The following is a 22,153-nucleotide window of genomic DNA, read 5'->3' on the forward strand; positions in this document are numbered from 1 at the left end:
CCTGCTAACCCTATGTATAGTTAGGAGGCTTTTAGGGAAAAATGATGCGAGTAAATTCTTACGATTTGCGCGCACACCGTCACAAAAAACCGATACCCTGAAGTTAGCTAGTCAACGAAGAATAAGTTAGCAACGTTAAGTTAGCTAGCCAGTTAAGTATAACTTCTTACGTGCGTACAAAAAAAGTGGCAAAGAAGCGTACGGGTCCGCCTGACTGTAACCGAATACCGTAGCATATTGCTAGCAACACCAGTGGCATCGCAAGCGTGTTACCGATCCTGTCTCCATCCCTCCCCAAGAGCTCTGGCAACCACACTCACCACAGTAACACAACACTACTTGAGAGAAATGTTATTTCGCTGTGATCTACTGTAAGGTTGAAGTGCTTTAACAGTTGGGCTACTCCAAATTATAAGCAACATATTTCCTGATGTGCCCCACCTCAATAAAATTAATTTCTGTACAAAAAAATATAATACAAAATGATTTCTTGCAGAAATTCAAATTCACAGCAATCGATTTAGATACTAAAGACCAACTCGTGTCAATCATCAATCAAGATCCGAAATTTATGATACAGGAGCCAAAACAAGATAATTATAAGTTCGTGGTTGTTGCATTTAACGAGAAAGGAGATAGCGAGAGCGTGGAAATAGATAAAGCCAGTATAATTGATGAAAGTGCAAATACTGGTAAGATTTCTTTAAACATATTTGATGACTAATTTTCACCGTTATAGTAATTTTAACTTACTTCAGAGATTCTCTGTAATTTTATAAAGTCGTAGGTGAGACAGTAAGTAAAGATTCAGCCTGTAACATCCCACTGCTAAAAATTACTAGGCATCTTATCTCCATGTAGGAGAAGAGTTAGTCCACAGTAAGTCCCTAGGTCATATTTACTAGGTTTAGTTAATCAAGTAACTGCGGACCTTCTTGCTGATTCTTCTTGCAGAATCTACATTCTAAATCGTTGGTAACTTCACTTTTAATAATAATTTTAATTTTTAAAATCATGATACGAAGGGGCTTTTGAAGCCTGTTTGAGTAATCTTCATTTTTATTTTTATTTAATATTTAATATTAATGTAAGTATATTATTCTACATTCGTCTATCAAATTCTATAAAGTGTTTCTGTTGTGAGTTCATCTTATGCGTTAATCATTATTGCACGTCTACACCTGATAGCGATCGTTACTCATAGTAGGGAATATATCCGCCAACCCGCATTGGAGCAGCGTGGTGAATTAAGCTCTGATCCTTCTCCACATGGGGAAAGAGGCCTATGCCCAGTAGTGGGATATTACAGGCTGAAGCGAGCACGTCTACCTATGTGTAAGTATGAAAAAACTGTAAATTCGCCTAAGAAGTAAAAATAAAGCAAGCTGTACCTCGCAGGGTCGCCGGACAGCATCAGCGCGGTGACGAACATCGCGACGCTGGCGCTGGCGCTGTGCGGCGGCGTGGCGCTGCTGGCGCTCCTGGCGTGCGCGCTGGTGCTGTGCGCGCACGAGCGCGCCGCGCCGCCGGCCGCCTGCAACACGGACGGTACCGAGCGCCGCGCCTTTGATAATTAATATTACTTCAGCCTATCGCAGTCTACTGGTGGACATAGGCTTCACCGAGTTCGCGCCAAAGATACTTTTTTTTTTCTATTAACGCTTGGAAATAGTTTAAGCATTTACGGGTATGTGAGACTCGGCAGCACGGACAGATCGTACCGGTAATGAACACTGAAACCCAGTGATGGCCCTCATTGTCGTAGTGGGGCGCCACGAGATTACTGATGTATGCAACGCTGAAGCCCAAATTATGTAGACAAAAGAAAGTACACTAAACGATTGTGGAATGAAGTTCGAACTTTTTAAATGCTTAGAAGTCATCACGCCAGCTCGACGCCTATAATTGATAAGTTAGATAGGGTGAGGGGTAGCCACGGACCCGGTTTTGAATGTTAATGATCGCAGTTGAGCTCCGATATCTCAGGAGCAGCATATCGCACATCAATATAGTAAAATTACTAAGAAAAATCCGACACCACGAAAACGACATCAACGAATCAACATAATTATGACATCACAAAAACTTTATCATTTAATCCATAAATTAGATGACAACTAACTTAATCTTTTGATATATATTCTATTTGTTTTTAGTAACTAATGACAATATATTTTTATTTTTTTACTTCAAGAATCAAACTGCGAAACGTATCACGACAGCGACGACGGTAGCGAGTTCAACGTGCGACGGACGGAGTCGTTCAGGAGAGCGATGGCCCGGTACCCGTCGAGGAGCTACGACGTGCAGCGGACGAGCTCGTTCCACTCGGCGCGCTGCGGCCACGAGCCCGAGCGAGCCTGCCGCGTGCACTCGCTGCAGAACATCAGCCGCAAGAGGGACGCGGACTCGCTGTGCGACCACCTGCTCCTGCACCTGCCGCCCGACACCGGCTACAACGTTCCCAGACCGGTGCGTAACCGTAGTAGGGGCTAGTGTACTGCTGAGAAGTCGTAGAGATGAGACGATCGATTAGATCGATTCGATCGTGTAAAGACAAGTTTTGAGAAATAATTATTTACGTATTATTGACAAATGTTTATTTTCAGATGAACACATTTTATACGATGCCACGTAAGATGCGTCAGAAAGCCAAAGAAATAAGCGACGAAACGTCCGAAATAACTCAAGCCTCCGACGGATTCTCCCTCCCCCCTCCTCCGGACGAATTCGGCACCTACCGCGCGGCGACGAGGATCCGAGACATGCCTACTAAATCCACGCCCACCTACACTACTATCGTGAGGCACAATTCTATGGGAAGAGACCCAAATAAGTACAATAATGTTATTATTTCCCCTATGAACACGGTCGGCTTGCCGAGTATTAGCGGAACACAGAATAGTGTGTACACGTACCCGGACGATGATCAGGTGAATACAAATCCATTTGAAGATTCACCGTAGTCAAATAATTCTTTTTTTACCGTTTAGGTGACAATTAATTAATTATATTGTTTCATAGGACTTGCATAATTTTGGACTAATTGAATGTAAATATACATATTTTTAATTTTTATTATTATTTGCATTTGGTTGTAGTATATTATTGCATTGAAGAGTAGAAATAATAATACAGCTTTTGATTGGGTGATAATTTATTTACAAAAATAGAAATCACAGTGTTCTGCCTGGCAGAATCACAACACTATTGGCTTTTTATCTTGTACGTGCACATAATTAGTAGTAAGTAAATATAGCGATGCATTGAATGTATATAGCACTTAAACTAAGGAATATGAGAATATTTTTAAATTAAGTGATTAATTTATCAGTCACTGCCATCGCGAAAATCAGTAGTACATGTAATTCTGGTAATTTATCATTATGTAAAATATTTGATACAAAAATATTAATTTTTATGATGTACTGCAATGGTATTTAACAATATATGTAAATTATTTATGTCAAGTTTTTTATTTTTGAAATCCAATAAAATTGCGTATTATGTTACATGGAGTGTTTTCTAAAATGATTTTGCTAATGACTTCTCTATTTTATATAATAATTGCTTAGCCATACAATCAGGAAGTAAAAAATACAATTAATCCATACGATCCAAATGCGCCTGCGCCACAGTTAGCTTATCGATAAGCAGTTGAGTGTTTGGTCGACTCTGTAAAATAAAAACAGCATTTAAACGCTACAGATATAGATGAAGATGATATGAAAATTGAAATTCTATAAATGCACGTTGCAGTGTTTGATTCCTAATTTAAATTTGGAATTAATAATATATATGCGTCTAACATCACTGTATTCACGCATAATGGACCACCTTTGCGTCTAAATGCGGAAAATCGATCCCAATACAATACAACATCACTGTAGGGTGACTGAATCAGTCTACAGTCCGGCCGATCTAATAATGCGTTTCTGACACCTGTCAATTCATCGTGACTAGTGATGTAAAATAAATAACATTAATAATATTTAGTAACATTATTTATTGCATTTGTTACGCATATTTATTCAATTTAATTTATATGTTGTTATTTTTTATAGGAATTATATTTCAATATATTCAATAAATATTCAGAATTTAAATAATTTTTTAATGAATCAGTTAATTGAATTGTATCGTAATTTCTGAATGTAAACGTAGGAAAAAAAATAGAAATGCTTTATTTATTGGAAAATGTAATTATGAAATACATAGCTTTTAAGCCTTAAACAATGAAGACTATGTCAAATAATTTAATCTTCCAATTTGCTTAAGGAGTCGCTGTCATCTTCACTAACGTGTATAATCAAACTATTGTCAATCATAGTATCTATACGGATATCGCGGTCAAAGTCATTAAATATAATCTTTTTAGTTTTATCAAGCACCTTCATCCAGTCATTTCTTGTGACTTTTTCGCATGCTTTTTTTAAAAGCATCTTCATCTTTTTCAAAATCAAAGTGATAAGTTATTTTATTTTCAACGTTTTTTTTAATAGCCGACTTCTAAAAAGGAGGAGATTACTCAATTCGACCGTATATATCGACTGTCCCTACGTATAACATACTACGTATAACGTATGCTATATTTTTAAGGAAATAATTAAATTTTGATTTGATTAATACTGTTGCCTGTTTATTTTGGAGTGGGTAAACACCGGATGGAGTTGTCAGTCATGTGTCAGTTCGGTCGCATGTCACTTTTTGGATTGAGAGCGGACGTTTGACATGTACTCGCAAACCCATATGTACGTTAGGGGATAACTTCGTCGTTTATGAACCGATTTTGACTATTCCTTTTTTGTTGGAAAGGAGATATCCCTAGTGTGGAACCATGATAAGGAAACCAGGATCTGATGATGTAATCCCCGAGAAATCGAGGGAAACTCGAAAATCCATGCGGGTTTTTACTGGAACTTTTTACTGGGTGTACCGATTTTGATTATTTTTAATTTAATCGAAAGCCGATGTCACATCATCATGTGGTCACATTTAAATTTCATCGAGATCTGATTACAACTTTTGGAGTAATCTTTGATAATGCGTATTTACTTGACTTTTTTTCGTCTACCTACGTTGTATTACTTGTCGATATACTTGAAGTCGGTTTTTTTCGTTTGCCTGCAAACACAATTATTATTCATCAGACTGATATTATGACACTAACTTTCTTAAGTTTTGTTTGGACGTACCAGTTTTATTATATTATTAAGTAACTATTATATATTATAAAATTATAACGTTTTATTTTATATTATACCGACAGATTATATTAAGATTACAAAAATATTCGATTACAATTGCCTCGTTATTTTGTCACATCACTACAGTTGACATAACCTTGAAACAGCGCCGTTTGACTTGGATTGACTTTTAAAAGCTATTGTTTTTATATTTGTTAATTAAGCAATTGTAATAATTTTAGCTCAAAATTAATACATTTACTGTAAGTTGGCATAGATATTTACAATTTTGCCATATATTGTACGCCAGTTCAAAGTTACATCGCTCAGTCGATCACGATCTGTCAGAAACGCATTCTTAGAGCGGCCGGACTGTACCGTAAGAGTGCTCGGCGACAGAGCGGGAATCGCTTTGCGCATCTTAAAGTGATCGCAAACAGATAATTGTTTTGTTCTGTACAAAAATAGAAACTAATAAAAAAAAATAATATATTAAATATCCATATACCTATAAAATTGCGAATGCTATTAGTATTGGTGGTAGCGATTTCATCGTAAGTAAATTTATAAAGTAAATAAAATAACTAATTTTTAACAGAAGAACTAATTAGTACCAAAGTTTTAGCGCCCCTGCCGCAGGGGAAAGTGATGGTTTTGTACGCCTGACCAAGCCTCGTACGACAATATGATTACCTCTTCCCTTTCTCCGGTCGCCTCACTTCTACCACCAAATAGAATCAAAATTCGTTTCTGCGAAGGTTTAACTTCGGCGTTCTATATGCGTGCCAAGTAACTTTAAACACAGTATAATAGTACAGTACAACAGTCATGTGCGGTACGTGTGCGTGCGCGCCGAATCAGTCCATCATTATAAATATACCAAATATTAGTTTGCGTGCGTGCGGTCGTATGGCGTAGCACGCCTGCGTGCTCGCTAGCGTGTGACACGTACCTGCAGCGCTGAGAGCGCGGCTTCATGAAGGTCCTTGCAGCGCGCGAGCGCCCGGCGGCGCGGCGCGGGCGGCAGCGGCGCCAGCTCGGAGCGCGCGGCGGCCAGCAGCAGCGCGGCGCATGCGCACACGTGCGACTCGTCCCCGCAGCCCAGCCACACGCGTTCGTTCACGCTCACCAACCTGAGGAATGACGGACACACGTTCTTTTATAAAGTAAAACTTCTTTAAGCGTTCTGGTGAATGCGTGACGAGGACGTTACGAAAAGTGTGATCGGACGAGACGAACGGAAGTTGAGATATGGTATAAATACAATTAATTTACAACATACATACACGGTCAACTGTTCCTAAAGTAAGCAACTTAATGCTTGTCACGGGTAACAGCCGACTAGTATTGCTACATTTTTTTTTTCGATAAACATGTCAGTCAGTCAGCTCAGCCTATTACAGTCCACTGCTGGATATAGGCCTCCCCAAGTTCGCGCCAGACATCCCGGTTTTCCGCAATCCTCATCCAGCCTACACCGGCAATCTTACGTAGATCGTCGGTCCAACGGGCCGGAGGATGTTCCACACTGCGTTTTCCAAGACGTGGTCTCCACTGCAGGACCCGTCTGCTCCAACGGCCATCGGTCCTGCGACACAGATGACCAGCCCACTGCCACTTCAACTTGCTAATTCTGTGGGCTATGTCGGTTGTTTTCGTTCTCTCACGGATAGTCTCATTTCTAATCCTATCTTTGAGAGAAACCACAAGCATAGCCCGTTCCATTGCACGTTAAGCGATTTAAACTTATGGACCAGTCCCTTCGTCAGTGTTCACGTCTCGGCTCCGTATCTTAAACACAGGCAGGAAGCATTGCTCAAAGACTTTTGTCTTCAAGCATTGCGGAATCTTTGAAGTGAAGAATCGACGAAGCCTGCCAAACGCCGCCCAGCCCAACCGAATCCTCCTACCGGCCTCCTTCTCGAAGTTGTTGCGGCCTAGTTGGATAGTATGGCCTAGGTAAATATAATCCTGAACAACTTCGAGAAGCGTACCATCGACCGATACGACACTATAGAATTTAGCCGCCCCCTCTCATCCCGTCCGATTCGTAAGAGGCAACTAAGGGATAGCAAAGTTCCAATACCACCATGGAACTAGCGAAACCGACCGATGGCAGGATAGTAATTCTACAGCTGGCTTTTTAAATGCACAGACCGAAGACGGGCAGCAGCGTCTTCGGTGTGACAAAGTGCACTGCGGTTACCAACCCGTCTGCCCAGCATGGTGACTATGGGCAAAACACGTGAGTTCATGCCGTTTTTGGCATAAACTTGTGGAGGCCTATGTCAAATAGTTTTCGTGTTATATCTAATAATGTGTATTTACTTTACAATTTTTTCGTCTACCAACGCTGTATTAACCGCATAACTTTTAATGATTCTTATGATGATTTCATAAAAGCTGATGCTTGTCATATGGCCCCTTTTAAATTTAATCGAGATCTGACCAGTACTTTTTGAGTTATCTCTAATAGTGCGGTTTTGCTTGATTACCCAGCGTGGTGACTATGGGCAAAACCCCCACCATGAATTCGCGTATCGGTCGATAAACATACATATAAATAATTAATATAGAAATAAATTTATATATTACACCAAGAGTCGAGGTGGGAATCGAACGCACAACCCCCGGAGCAGAAAGCAGGTTCACTAAAAACTGCGCCAACGGTTTTACTTCAGTTACTTAACTAAATTTAAAGTTACCTAAATATAACTTTAACTTATCTAAATTTAAATGAGATCTGGCTAGTAGTTTTTGATTTATACCTAATAATTTGTGTTGTATGTATTATAATCGTCGATGTAAATTTAAGTTTTTTTTTTGTTTGAAAACAAACACAATTATATACTACAAAGATGGCAAACGGTGGGCCTGGTAGTAAAAGGATATCAGCCTGAATTATCAGGAGTAAGGCGAGCGCATTTCTGATCCTAGCCCCAACACTTGCCAGGTGATCTAGCTATTTTACTCACCACGGGAATACAACGCTCCTTGACGCTTATTTAGATGCAAGTATTGTGATAATTTTGGACAAGACATTCCCTTCTGTACCCTACCTCAATATTGAATTTAATACCCTGATATGAGATATGTTCACAAATTGCAATCCCGGCGTCCATTACTATTTTTACTTTTATCTAAGATTTAGCTATACTCATAAAATATATGTCGGCACTAGCGCTGTTGTAGGCAATTAGAAAGGAATTTATAAACAAAAGATGCACCGATCGAGCCACCTAGCGTCGTCGCTATCGTTCAATAGTCACCTACCCTCACTTATTATATTTATATTACTCGAGTTATTCTGAAGAGTATAAAACGAACGGTGTAACCTCGGCTAAGGCAGTCTTGGCTCTGGACTTGCTGATGGACTCGGCACCCGCACGGTGAATCATCGAATGCTAAGAAGTTCGGCCCCCTCTTCGTTAACTTATAAGTATCTTTTGTTACCTCGTATTGAAATTAACCAGTCTGACCTCCTACTTCCGACATATAGTTTAAACAAATATTATTAATTATCGAAAATACTTATAGACCAGTGCTTTTAGCTTTTGAAACCAAAGTTTAGTGAGTGTGAAAGTGGTAGGGAAGGGGAAATTTTTTTTTCTTGTAAAAGATTAAAATAAAAAACTTGATTTTGTTGGGTTGTTTATGTGAAAAAAAATGTAAATAAAAAAGTTGTAGATCTTTTTACTATCTACAACTTTGCCATTGAACTTTTTTCCACAGGAGTTTTAATTGAGCCGGAAATCGAGATAAACCATTTTTACCCTTAAACCCGACCTCAGACCGCTCTTAATTCATTTTTCCTTTCATTTCCAATTTAATAAATATAAATTTGCCATTGAACTATATTGATTTCATCATACTATTTTTTTTCACTTTTTACCATTTTCAAGGCCAAAAGCACTGGTCTATTAAAAAAAAAAAACTATAAATAAAAGAGAAAAAGAAACCACGAAAATATAATAATCTAATAATAAAAATATAATAATCTATATAATAATATAATAATCTAAAAATATATAATAGTCTTATAGATGTTTTTGACTGTATTTATCATCTGACTTACTTTATATATATATCCAGAACCTGCTCCAGCGAAACGCCAATATTTAGTATAGCTCTAAACACCATGCTTTTCTCAGCTTGCAATTTACAGCTCAATATTTCTAACTGGCGAACAATGAAATCTGCAAAAGAAACGTAACTGTTTTATCAAATACTATGCATACGTCGGTTGAGTGTCAATACTAGTCAAATTAGTTGTTTGCACACTTTTGTTGTAATTCTTATGACTTTACTCTACCTACTATTTATTTCAAACAAAATAAACACGTTACAGTTTAAAAAGTTTTAAACGCAAGTAATTTAATTTTAATACTCACATAACGGAAAACAGTGGCCAGTGTTGACGTACTCCCGTCCTAAGGTAGTTAGTTTAGAAAGAACAGACGAGAGTCTCTCATCAGGAGTAGGCAGATTACGCGCTGCGGCTTCGGCCTCCGCCAGTATGTTGCTCCAGATGTTCTCGACCAGTAGCGCATCATTATGACCCGAACACTGAACGATCGCCAGCTTACACTCCCACAGATTATAACGATCCGCGTACTCCTCGTACAGCTAAAAAATGAATATAAACATTTTTTTTTTTGGAATATATGTATAAATGGAAAAACTAATAAAACTGTTGTTGACAATATATAACTAGCAAAAAGCATCGTTTTTCTGCCATAAATTCTATGTGAAGGCAGTAACCGTTTTTCACTGCTTTTGTAAAATTTTAACCGCATCACATTTCTTTCATGATTACTATTGTAAAATACATTATTAAATCTATATTCATAATAATACAAAACATTCTGTTTAAAGAAATTCCAAAATTTTGAAATCAATTTTCTCAGGTTCTGTCAGATTTATACCTTACCTACGCGACAGTAGTATGATGATGGGAATCATTTAATTTTATTTTTGTTAATAATGAAAAATGCGACTTTTGTGCTCATAGAATTTGACAGAGAATTTAGAGTTATACATAATATATCTTACGTCACAGGATTATACAGAGATAGTAAAAATACAATTTCCTTATTATTCTCATAGTCGAGCAAGAAGTCAATATAACAATAATTGTGGTTGTGTGTGCGTGTCACCTGCGTGATCTCCAGCAGCTCGTCGTCGAGGCGCTGCAGCAGGTGCGGCGCGGGCGCGCTGGGCCCGGCGGCGAGCGCGGCGCGCACGGCGGCCTGCACGCGCGCGTGGGTGTGTGGTTGTGTGTGCGTGTCACCTGCGTGATCTCCAGCAGCTCGTCGTCGAGGCGCTGCAGCAGGTGCGGCGCGGGCGCGCTGGGCCCGGCGGCGAGCGCGGCGCGCACGGCGGCCTGCACGCGCGCCACCTCCGCCGCCTCCTCCAGCCGCCGCAGGAGCTCCGCGCCGCCGGCAGCGCGCGCGCCCGCACCTCGCACGCACACCACGCCCGCCGACACCCACGACATGCGCTGAGACAAAGTCGCGCCCGTTCTGCACCGATATTATTATTATGATAAATAGCACCGAGCATAGTCAAAAAGATTCTCAACACAAACAGCAAAAACAGTTTCAATAAAAACACGCCCGTTATAACGACAGGCGATGAAGTGTCAGACTCGAGAGAGCGCGCAACTCACCCGGGCTTGGTGGCGAGCCCCTCGAGCACATGCGCGGCGGCGAGGTGGTCGCCCGCCTTCTCCAGCACCTTCCACAGCAGGTCCAGCAGGTGCAGCGCGGCGCGGGCGGGCGCCTGGCGCGCTGCTGCTGACAGGTACGTGCGTAGCGACGCGGGCGGCGCGCCGCTCAGCGACAGCAGCTCTGACGACACATACACATACGTCAATTCTATGAAAAACACTATCAGATACTTCTGTTTTTTTTTTTTATACAACTAGGTCGAAAAACAAACATACGACTCATCTGATAGTAAGCGATTACTATAACTTATAGACGCCTGCAACACGAGAAGCATCGTAAACGCGTTGTCGGCCCTATCCCCAATCCCCCCAGGGACTCTGGCCATCTTACTCACCACAGGAACAAAACACTGCTTGAAAGCAATATTATTTAGCTATGATCTTCTTCTATAAGGTTTAAGAACTTCCCCAGTTTGTTTTTAATTTTGTTGAAATATATTTATTTTTATTTGATTACTAGCTGACTCGGCAAAGGTTGTCTTGCCGCTAAACGCTATTTAAAAATAGGAGTTGGTGGTAGAAGGGTGAAAATTTAGGGTTGTATGTATTTTTCAACACCAAATCATAATAAAATAAAAAATAAATAATTTATCTAAAGATTTAAAAAAATTATGAGTGGACTACCCTTCACATTTAGGGGGATGAAAAATAGATGTTGTTCGATTATCAGACCTACCCTATATGTACACAAAATTTCATGAGAAACGGTCAAGCCTTTTCGGAGGAGTTTAACTACAAACACCGCGACACGAGAATTTTATATATGTATTAGATTATTTATTATGATACATAAAAGATGTGATATATAAATTACAGAGTTCAATAAGATGCTGTTTATACTCATTCGAGTTTTGCCGGACATCAGTGCCGTCAACAGTATGAGTAAGCGCACATTTAACTTAATGCGATAATCATTCCACTATCACATATTTAACTCGATGCCAATGTACTTGTATAAAGTAATTGTGTGATTTAGGTATTATACAGTTAGCCCACTACCAATATGCCAATATAAGCAAAGAAAGAAAAGAATACATAAACAGAAATAATAATACTAGTACAGTATTACCTGCACCCAAGTTCTTTGAAACGAGCCATTCATAAACAGCCACGTGCAGCAATTCATCGTCTCGACACAGACAATCCCAAACTAGTTTTCTTCCCTAGAACAAATTTTTCAAGTTTATATAAAAAAATCTACGGTAGTGTATAATAATTTATTTAAAAATCTATATTTTTTTAAACGACGATATTTTACATAACAAGTACCTGATAATTGGCATCAGCGGGCGAAAGTGTATGTAAGGCGTCCGAAGACGCCGTAGATCCGTTAGCGGTGGCCTCTGTACTACGATCGTACAGACGATCTAAGGCGTTGCAGACTTCGCGGTATATCTCCATTCTAAATTATTCAATATTATACTCCTCATTGATGAAATACACAAAATATATTATTAGTTTCTGAAATGTGCTGGTATAAAGGATTGGGTTTACGTAAGGAAACTATGTAATAGCATTTATAATTAGGTTTAAAGGGGTTTATTTCTCTAAATTAGTTGTAGCTACATAGATACCATATCTTTTTTGAGTGCCATCATACACGTTTCTACATTTTTAAAACGCTCTAGTGCCATTGTATTGTCTCTAAGGCATCATTATAAAGGTAAAATAGTCACATACTTTTGACGAGCGGCCTTTGTAATGACATTACAATAGAATAGTGTAATTATAGTAGCACAATTATGCCATTAGACTAGTAGGGTTTGTTATAAAAAACATATTTACAGTAGTCTGAATAGCGTTAAGGGTCTGTTTTACCAGTTGTGGATAACGCTATTTAATGGATGACAGTAAATTTTTTTGAATCCTTATTTTTTTTACCATCGAATTGTACTTTATATATGAGATATTTCTATTCGCTTAAAGTTGTAGTTTATTGACCAGAACAGGTTCAACTGGCCTATTCTACCTCTCGCTGTTAAAGTATCTTTGTTCCATCATCCGTCAAATAGCATTACCCACAAATGGTGAAACAGGCCCTAAGTGTACATTTAAATAGGTTTTCATTTAAATTACTTTTGCCTAATCATGCTCTGGTGGTAGAAATAATATATTGTTGTTTTATACCTTCTGTAATAAGTTAAATGTCCTTCCCTATCTTGCGAGGGTTGATCGCTCTTATAGTAATATAATGCTTTGTCTTGAGGGTCAAGTTTACTAGCGCAAGTAACACATAGATCCACTACACCGGAATAATAGCCAACTGATACCAGTTTTGAACACACTAATGGAAGGTTCACATTTGGAGCTACATCCTGGAAATTTAAAAGGGATATTATTTGTAATATAAAAATAAATTAAACAGTAATTAATTTTACAAAAATCTTATATAGTAATTAATTTTGTCAGTAGACCCTTACTTTACATAGTTTAAGAGCTTGTTGAAGCATCTCTTCGCGCTCGGCAGGATTTTTCTGTTGTTTCGCAAATATTAACAATTCGTTTGCCTAAAATAAATTACCAGGTATTAATTAAGACAAAAAATGTTAGGGTTGATCAAATATGACTAAGTTTAGAATTGTACGTTAATAATACGTTTAAAAAAGTAACCAACAATTCAAGTGGTATTAAAATCAATATGAATGAAGTAAATTTTGATTTCAAATATTATAATTTAATTTATATAACAGGTTAAAAAAAAATATGAAAAACTTACTTTAGAACACGTAGCATCTTCTTGGCGATATAATGTTGGGCACAATTGTCTAAGTTTCTGAGAAATACCGTCGACAGAGGCATTGTCTTTTAAATATCCAACAACGAGAGATCCAAGTAACAAGCACGCAACTTCCTGCCCACCCACTAGCAATTCACTGAAAAATAGGACTTGATTCATATTTACGTGAAACAAGTAGCCTTAAAATTTTTTATAATAACATATTATCAATTTTAGAAAAAAAAGTATAAAATAACTTGGTCAAAGGAATATTGGATCTATATGTTACTATTTTAGTTTAGTTACCCACCGAAAACTAGCAGCTTGTAATGCACTTTGCTGTTCAGGAGGAAGACTCGCTGCGATCATGTGAAACTGATGCTCACAGAGAACTTTCCATAGACTCAGCATTTCTATTGCCATTGCTGTAATATTACATTGAATTAAAACTTATTGGGAGTTGTCAACCCTTGTCAACCACGATATAATATTTTTTCAACATAATTACTATAATATACCACACATTAAGTATTATAAAAGTATAACATACTGATAAAAAGTTTCAGCGCGTGTAATGAAGCTTGTTCCTCAGAATGTGGAGGGGCCACTATACGTTGTATGAACGCAGCTACACGTTGCAATTTCTTCACTATGTATGAGCAATCTTCACCTGTCACCTTACTTGACATCTTAAATAATATTAAGCTGTATTAGACAAATATTTATAAATGAAACCAAATGATATAATTGTGGTAAGGGTAAAGCTATTATTCCCGAATGAAAAGAACTATAATATAATTATTTTGTAACAAGTTTTAAAACAAACTTATTTTTATATACTACATTATCATAATTATATGTACACTTGCGACCACTACCGGTTTTGCATGGGTATACAATGAACATAACAATAGCAAAGGGATTATTGGTGAAAGGCCCATGGTTAAATTTATTTTCGATTTCGTTTTAGTATAATTTCCATATTCCATACTTACAAATTCTTTATTATCTGGTGTCAGTGATTTGGTTACACACTTCAAGTTCCAAATTGGGCTGAGAATTCTTCCCACATAGATATATAAGCCATTATGCTTTGCACTGAATTCAACTTGTATGGGGAAATTGTCTCTGCCCTGTTGTGTAACATTACCCATGAAAGATGTCTGATTGAATGGTGCTGGACTCATCATGGTTTGTTGGAATGATTGTGGCATTAAAGATTGGTTCTGCATTCCCATGGATTGGTTTATTTGTGCTTGCTGGTAAGACTGATTTAACTGTCTCAGTTGATCTTGGGGTCTCGACATTGGTGTTGACACTTGACGCGGCGAGAATTTAGGGGAACCTTAAAAATTATATTTCACTTGTGATATCTTCCAACCGATTAAGCTTTAATCCTTCTCCTACACGGAGAAAGAAGCATATGCCCAGCAGTGGGATGTTATAGGCTGAACCGTGAACTGTCATATTTAGTTCTTAATGCTAGATTTTTGTATTTTACATTACTTTTTACAAATATTCACATTGTATATACATAAAATAAAAACTATTTCTGATTGTTTCATAATTCCAATAAAAAATTATTTTGTATATGTATGTGTAAGATTCGATTAGAAGATTCCTAAATAACATTTTTTTAATGAAAATTAAAACACACTGACCTATCATAGAAGGTAATTGCGAAGTTTGAGGGAAATAGGGCGCCGGGGCAACCTGACTCCCATAGAGAAAGAACGCTCTGGCGGCCCACTCACTGATCGACAAATCCCCACTTGTTGCATCCTCACAGGCCAAGTACAGGGCGCAGGCACAGGCTTGGTCTGCACCGTGGAGCTAAAAGCGAGTCACATATAAATCTTCCGAATTTACCAAGCTTAGCTCGCTGACGAGGCTCGTGAACAAGACATTCGTGGATAATATCGAAATATCGAGCTTCACACAATAAAAATAAAAATCGTGGTAAATATCCCGTTTAATTTTATTAATGAAATAAATAAATAAATATTTACACAATACTCACACGGTCGTCTGTTCCTAAAGTAAGCAACTTAATGCTTGTGTTATAGGTAACAGCCGACTGGTATAGCTACCTTTTTTTTCGATAAACATACTTATAAATAATACATATATAAATAAATACATATATTACACCCAGACTCGGCGTGGGAATCGAACCCACAACTTCCGGCGCAGAAAGCAGGGTCACTACAAACTGTGCCAATGGGCTAGTCAATGTCAATAACCACATGGTTAATTTAAAATCTTATATCCGAATTTAGTTTATGTAAATTAAAGTAGTTTATAATCTTCTTCACACTAAGCTTTTAGCCCTTCTCAGCCTAGAGCGTTGATTGTTACTTCAATAAAAATTAACAACAAATTATTGAGGTTATATAGGAGTTTATTCCTTAAAAAATAATATAAGGCCAGTACTTTAAAAAATTTTAGGTAAGGCAGTCATGTGAAACAGTGGTGGTATACAGTAATTTTGGCTGTTTATGTAAGATATAGGTATGATAGTATACCAGCATTTACTGTACTGATACTAATAACGTGTATTTATATCGTATTATTTTAAGCAATTATAATTTGATTCATTCTTTCAAGCATCAAGTTATATTATTTTGCGTTGATCATTATTTTGTTTCTATATACGAATAATTATAAGCTGAAATTGTGTTTCATTTATAATTAAAACTAGAATATCTCATATTTATGTTTTTTTTCTTTTTAATTGAATAAGCTATAATAATCCGGTGCATACCTGGAACATGTCCTTGACGGGTTGTGCTTCAGGGCCGCGGCAGTCCCGCAGCAGTGTCCGCAGCAGGTCGGGCGCCGCGCCCGCCGCCAGCAGCGCCGCGCCCCACGCGCTCACCACCGCCCAGCGGGACGACGACCACACCTCTGTAGTACATACCAATATTTTATGAAACTGTTGAGATGGTTGTTATTAAACCATTGGTATTTTGAAAAGAACAAGTGAATTTTACTTATTTATCAACACACGACTTATGTATGAATGTAATATCAAATGCTATGGAATGTGGAAGTTTTCATCCAGCAGAGTAAGCAGCTTGTTTTTTTTTTTAATTAATAATTTAATGTCACGTTTTACCTGGCTACTCTAGGATTATAGGAAATTGTTGATAGGAACATAGAATGAGAGATTAATTTTGTTTATCTGTTACTAAAATATATTTATAAAATCCTTTATATGATAATTCACTACTGCCATATTACATTTAATATTTCTTATTTAAAAAACAAATTCAGTGTCTTATTTGTCAATCAGTCATCTTTAAGATCTAGATATTTTTCAGGAGAGAAGTCATAAAATAGAGTGCAGCCAACCTTTCTTAGCGCGGAGTGGCGGAGAGAGCAGGTCGCTGGCCGGCGGCAGCGCGGTGAGCGCCCAGGCGGGCCCGTCCAGCGCCAGCGCGGTGTGCGCCTCGCTGAAGCCGGCGCCGGGCAGCGCGCGCGACAGGCACCACAGCGACTCCGCCTCGCCGCCGCCCGCCGAGCACACCATCACCAGAGTACCTGTCATGTATTTACGCTTCGTTATTAAAACTGCCTTGTGCACAAAAGAAGATAATCAAGAGGCCAAAGGGACAGTACTCGCTTTTAGATAATCTGAATTCACAGATTTTATTTTTATTTTTACGGTTTAATTTACAACAACAACTGTAAAGTTTCAAACATATTTTTAGTAACTGTTGTGTTTATGAGTCATAAAACAATATTTTATAGAAATTTATGATTAATGCATTGCAAGCAAACTCATCAGCTAGAAAGCTGCTAACATTACTGTAATCTTACCCAAAAATTTTAAAAATATAATTTTGAAGAATATAAAAAATATTATATCATTACATGTTTAAGAAAATAAAGCTTTACAATACATGTAAGTATAACCATATATAAAATGATTATAACCTACCGTTATCATAAACAGCATTATGCACTTGTTTAGGTTTTAGGACTGAAGAGTTAGGTGTGAAGCCAGGAGGTAGTCTCACATGCAGCAATGTTAAGTACTGAGGTCTTTGAGATGCTCCTTGATTTGCACTAGAAACAACATAAGTTATTATTAATAATATTTATACTACCATTTAAAACATTTAATACATAAAATGAAATCTTACTCTCCACATCCTGTACTGAAATACAGTCTTGCCCCAGTTTGAGTAACAGCAACTAGATTAAGATGATCTGATTCCGATTCTTCAACAGCTGATATAGAAATAACTGGTTTGAAATTATTTGCTTCTAGTGTCCTAAAATAAAATGATAAATGTTTAAAAATTTGAGTTATACTCTTCATTATTATCACAAACAATATATTTTTTCACCTCATACTCACTTTACAATGTCTACTGCCAGTGATACAATTTTCCCTTGAGACAATCTTACCACCTTACTTAAGTCTTCACCATCATTCCCTAAATCAAATACTTCTATACAACCCTTCTCACTTAATGTGTATAATATATGCCGTGAATTATCAACTTCAATCTTAACTATTGGGTCTTCATCATATAAAGCAGCATTTAGAAATGAAGGAACCAAAAATGATAAGGCACTTGTAGAATGATTGACTTTCTTACAATGCTTCCCAAACCACCCTAATTGTGCCTGTAAGTACAATTAAATATTAATCAGTTATACTTAATCGTTGTTAAATTTACTTTAAAAATGCTTTTTTTTAATAATGATACAACAACTTGTACAGAAAGACCAAGAAAAAATAAAAAATAGTGAAAACTAAATTATGAATCCAACATGTTCAACCCCAAGTTGGATTTTGCAATTTTATAAGGATATAGTCTTCTTATACAAAAATTTAAACACACCTGATATGTTATTTCATATAAACAACCATCTTTGCCACCCATAAATATTCGACCCTTTGAATTTGATTTGACACACAGCATAGACACACCATCTGTGGGTAAAACAAAAACTGGTTCTGGAACTAGATGTATTTCTTCAAACTCTGCTGTTCCATCTTGTTTGCTATTTGAAAATGTGACCCCTGAAATAAAAATAAAGGTAAGCAAGTAAGTATTTATAAAAATAAAGTTAAGCTAGTTATAAATTAAGACTAAGAGATTTGAATGAAATAATCTCATAGATTGTCAATAAATTTATCTTTAAAACCATGGAAGAATTAATTAATAGTATCTATATGAGAGAAAAGACAATCTCATTAAGACCACTGCTCATCTAAGTAGTCTGAAATATTAAAAAGAATATTGTGGGACAGTAGCTGGCCATAAATAAAGCGCGCGCATACCTTTGGAAAGGGACAATTGGCTAATTTTGGATTTGTAGCGCATTATAGACCTAAGTTGCTAAAATTTTATGTACAGATTTTAAAATATAATCTAATTAGTTTTTAGCAATAAATAGTGCTGACAGGTGTCTAGCAGTATGAATTTCATATATTTTTTACATTATTCTATTAATATAATAAGGTAGTATAAAATAGCTAGTTAATACCATTTTTACATCCATATAGGATACAATTCAGCCTGTAAGATCCACGTGCTGTGCATAGGCCTCTTTACCCAGGTAGGAGGGCTTAATCAATCATGCTGCTCCACTGTGGGTTGTTGGATATATTTCTTACCTGTTAAAATTAGCCATTTGTCTCTTTCGAAAAATCAATGGTCACTATTTATGGTCAGGTACTATACAAAATTGCAAGTGTTAAAGTTTAAAAACATTAAAGCCAAGTTCTTTAATGTTTTAAATCTTTGACACAAAAACAAAATGTTTAAATTGGAAGGATTTGGATTTTATAATTTAAGAAGCCTAATTTAAGAATAGGAAAAAGTAAATAATAATTAAGTAAGTAATTAAGTTTAAACAAAAAAAATATTAAGATTTCTTTATATAACTTACCTATTACCACTATTTCGACTGTAGTTGTTAAGACTAATAAATATCTAACAAAACTCTGGAATACACCAGGCTTAGGTTTAACTAGCCCAACGCTGACAATGGTTTCACCGAGCCCATCAAAGTAGGCCACATCACTACCGTGTTCGAAGGCCCACACATATATATTACTATCTATTGCTAGCCACACTCGACTGATTTCTGGGAATACTCCCATTAGACAATGGCATTGCATATCTGTTTAATATTATAAGGTAAATACCAATGTTATGTTTATAAAATAATTATATGGACATGATTGATTGATTGCTTGATTGATTCAACTTGTAAGGATCCCACTGTTGCTCAAATGCCTATTTCTATATGTCTACTTGGCTGTAAGGTGGGGACAGATCCTTTTTATATCTTTTGTATGCAATATTTTTGTAGTAACCAAAGTATCAATTATAGATTAAAATTTTATCATTAAGAAATTCTCAAAATTTATGGAAACTAACTAAGCTACAATACAAGGAATATATAGTGTAGGATATATACAATAATAGGATGAAAATAATTTACTATGAATTTGGATAATAATTAACTATGAATTTCGATAATTATTGGCAGAGTAATAAGTAGATTACGATAGTATAAAATAATAATTATATAATAATATCATTGAGTTATTCAATAAATAAAAACTTATAAAGGATACGAGCAAAGTGTTCCATGATTTCAGGAGGAAGTGGCACTTTATTTAATATCTTCAATTGCGATAAGTTCGGATGGTTGAGCAATGCTGATAAATTTCTGTAATCCCCGGCATTTAAACCACTGCATGTTGGAGTACCTTGGGCGGCTATGCCAGTTATCTAACAATAATAAACATAAAGCATTAACTTTGATATAATTTTCGATTTAACTTGAATCTCTGTTGTTATTAATATGTAGAAACAAACCTCTAAAAACGAAGGGCGGGAATTATCGGCACTTATGTACCGATCAAGTGTACAACCAGCGAGTTCTAAACACTCAAGTTGCATTTTTGGCGGGTCTATTTGTCTTGTTCTCTCGGTTTCACTTAGAATGCTGGGCATCTAAAAATTTATGTGCACAAAAACATGGCTTAAGCAAATGTTTAATATTATTGTGATAGGACTGATAGAGGTATCTTAGGTTAGTTATCTTTCAGTGTCAAAATATAATGAAATTGAAATGTCAGTTACAAGAAACTCAGACTTAGTACTTACCTTATTTGTAATATTATTTTTAAGTAATATCAATTTAACAATATACTAAAATGTTTCCTTATTCCAAAAATGCTTTATAATTTATTTCTATATCGCCATTAAAATTTGAAAGGTATTAAACAATTCACTAATTAGTTAATAACAGATTCTTTCTATTTAAAATACAGCGATCGTTTCTTAAGACACAGGCTAAAAATACATTTCAACAATCAGATGTCTATGGTCGAATCGCGCTACCAGCAGAACTATTAGCTGGTTACCGCTACCAAGCTGTATTTTTTTCCGACCGAAATAATTTTTATTTATTGTACAATTTTTTTAATGACGTTATTATAGTAACGTAGTAATGAATACATTACTCAAATAAATTAAAAAATTTATCAAATCAACATTTTTGGGTCAATCAGCTCTAGCGACAATGAATTTTGCTATAATTTGTAATATTTCTAAAAAAAACGATTACGCTTTTCTTTTATGTTTTTAAGTAATGCATCGACTCTGTAAAAAAGACATTCCGTTGAAGGTACGCGTTGATTAACGAGATTTAGATTTGTAGACATGTAGGGAATTACTACATATGCTTAGGAATGATTTATTGGGAACAGGAAATGATCTTCGAGTCCTGGGAATGATAGTAACATAACATAACATAACAATACACTTTATTGTACACCAAAACAGAAATAATACATATTATGGACTTAAACAGAGTATCGTCAGGCACAAAGGGCGGCCTTATCGCTAAAAAGCGATCTCTTCCAGGCAACCTAGGGGCAGAGGAGATGGTATTTTGTCAGTGTAGGTGTACAAATTGAGACATAACACACATAAACACATACATAAATACATACATACGTACATACATATATACATAAATACAAATATACATATACATAAACATATACATACACAAACACATACATGCAAACATACATACATATATATAATTTTATTCACGTAGAATATCAAGAAAATGCTTCCTGACAGCCTTTTTAAAAATAGAAAGCGATTATACACGTCTAATATGCAAGGGTAAAGAATTCAAAAGTCGAGAAGCTTGAACAGTGAAAGACTTAGTAAAAAAGGAAGAGGAGTGAGGGGGAATTTCAAGGAGTAAGGTATTCTCAGAACGAAAACTGCGTTCATGGATATCACTAAGAAATTTAAATCGTTGCTTTAGATAAGCAGGTGCCACAGGGTTAAATAGAATAGAGTAAAGTAAGTTAAGAATATGCGTATTCCTGCGAAAGCGAATTGGGAGCCATTTAAGTTTTTTACGGAATTCAGAGATATGATCATATTTACGAAGTCCAAATACGAATCGTATACATAAATAGTACAGAATAGTACAGAATGAAAAAAAAATTAGAGAAACTTTTAAATT

At 36.5% G+C, this 22,153-nt stretch overlaps 2 protein-coding genes across 2 annotated transcripts in view; one reads left to right on the top strand and one right to left on the bottom strand.

Annotated features, from left to right (window-relative positions):
* Positions 1-3,464, top strand: part of LOC123653823 — a gene marked incomplete at its 5' end in the record, with an annotated part of 17,874 nt that extends 14,410 nt beyond the window's left edge. The window contains 4 exons of the mRNA XM_045589804.1: positions 497-692; positions 1,399-1,548; positions 2,195-2,472; positions 2,610-3,464. Coding sequence (XP_045445760.1) covers positions 497-692; positions 1,399-1,548; positions 2,195-2,472; positions 2,610-2,966 — 981 coding nt within the window. The remainder of the gene's footprint in view (positions 1-496; positions 693-1,398; positions 1,549-2,194; positions 2,473-2,609) is intronic.
* LOC123653568 (nuclear pore complex protein Nup154) lies at positions 3,140-20,562 on the bottom strand. The gene is made up of 24 exons (XM_045589561.1): positions 20,479-20,562; positions 20,235-20,391; positions 19,541-19,774; positions 18,487-18,668; positions 17,997-18,268; positions 17,779-17,910; positions 17,574-17,701; positions 16,985-17,173; positions 16,395-16,537; positions 15,292-15,463; positions 14,626-14,975; positions 14,181-14,319; positions 13,941-14,055; positions 13,631-13,787; positions 13,335-13,421; positions 13,042-13,229; positions 12,184-12,316; positions 11,984-12,077; positions 10,855-11,035; positions 10,477-10,708; positions 9,578-9,812; positions 9,262-9,382; positions 6,139-6,319; positions 3,140-3,675 (listed from the first exon to the last, which is right to left on the bottom strand). Exons 1-24 carry the CDS (start codon positions 20,560-20,562, stop codon positions 3,604-3,606), a joined length of 3,978 nt encoding a protein of 1,325 aa, XP_045445517.1. The 3' UTR covers positions 3,140-3,603.
* Positions 20,563-22,153: the final 1,591 nt, after the last annotated feature.

The sequence above is a fragment of the Melitaea cinxia genome, chromosome 5 (assembly GCF_905220565.1).
Source record: "Melitaea cinxia chromosome 5, ilMelCinx1.1, whole genome shotgun sequence".
Lineage (NCBI taxonomy): Eukaryota > Metazoa > Arthropoda > Insecta > Lepidoptera > Nymphalidae > Melitaea > Melitaea cinxia.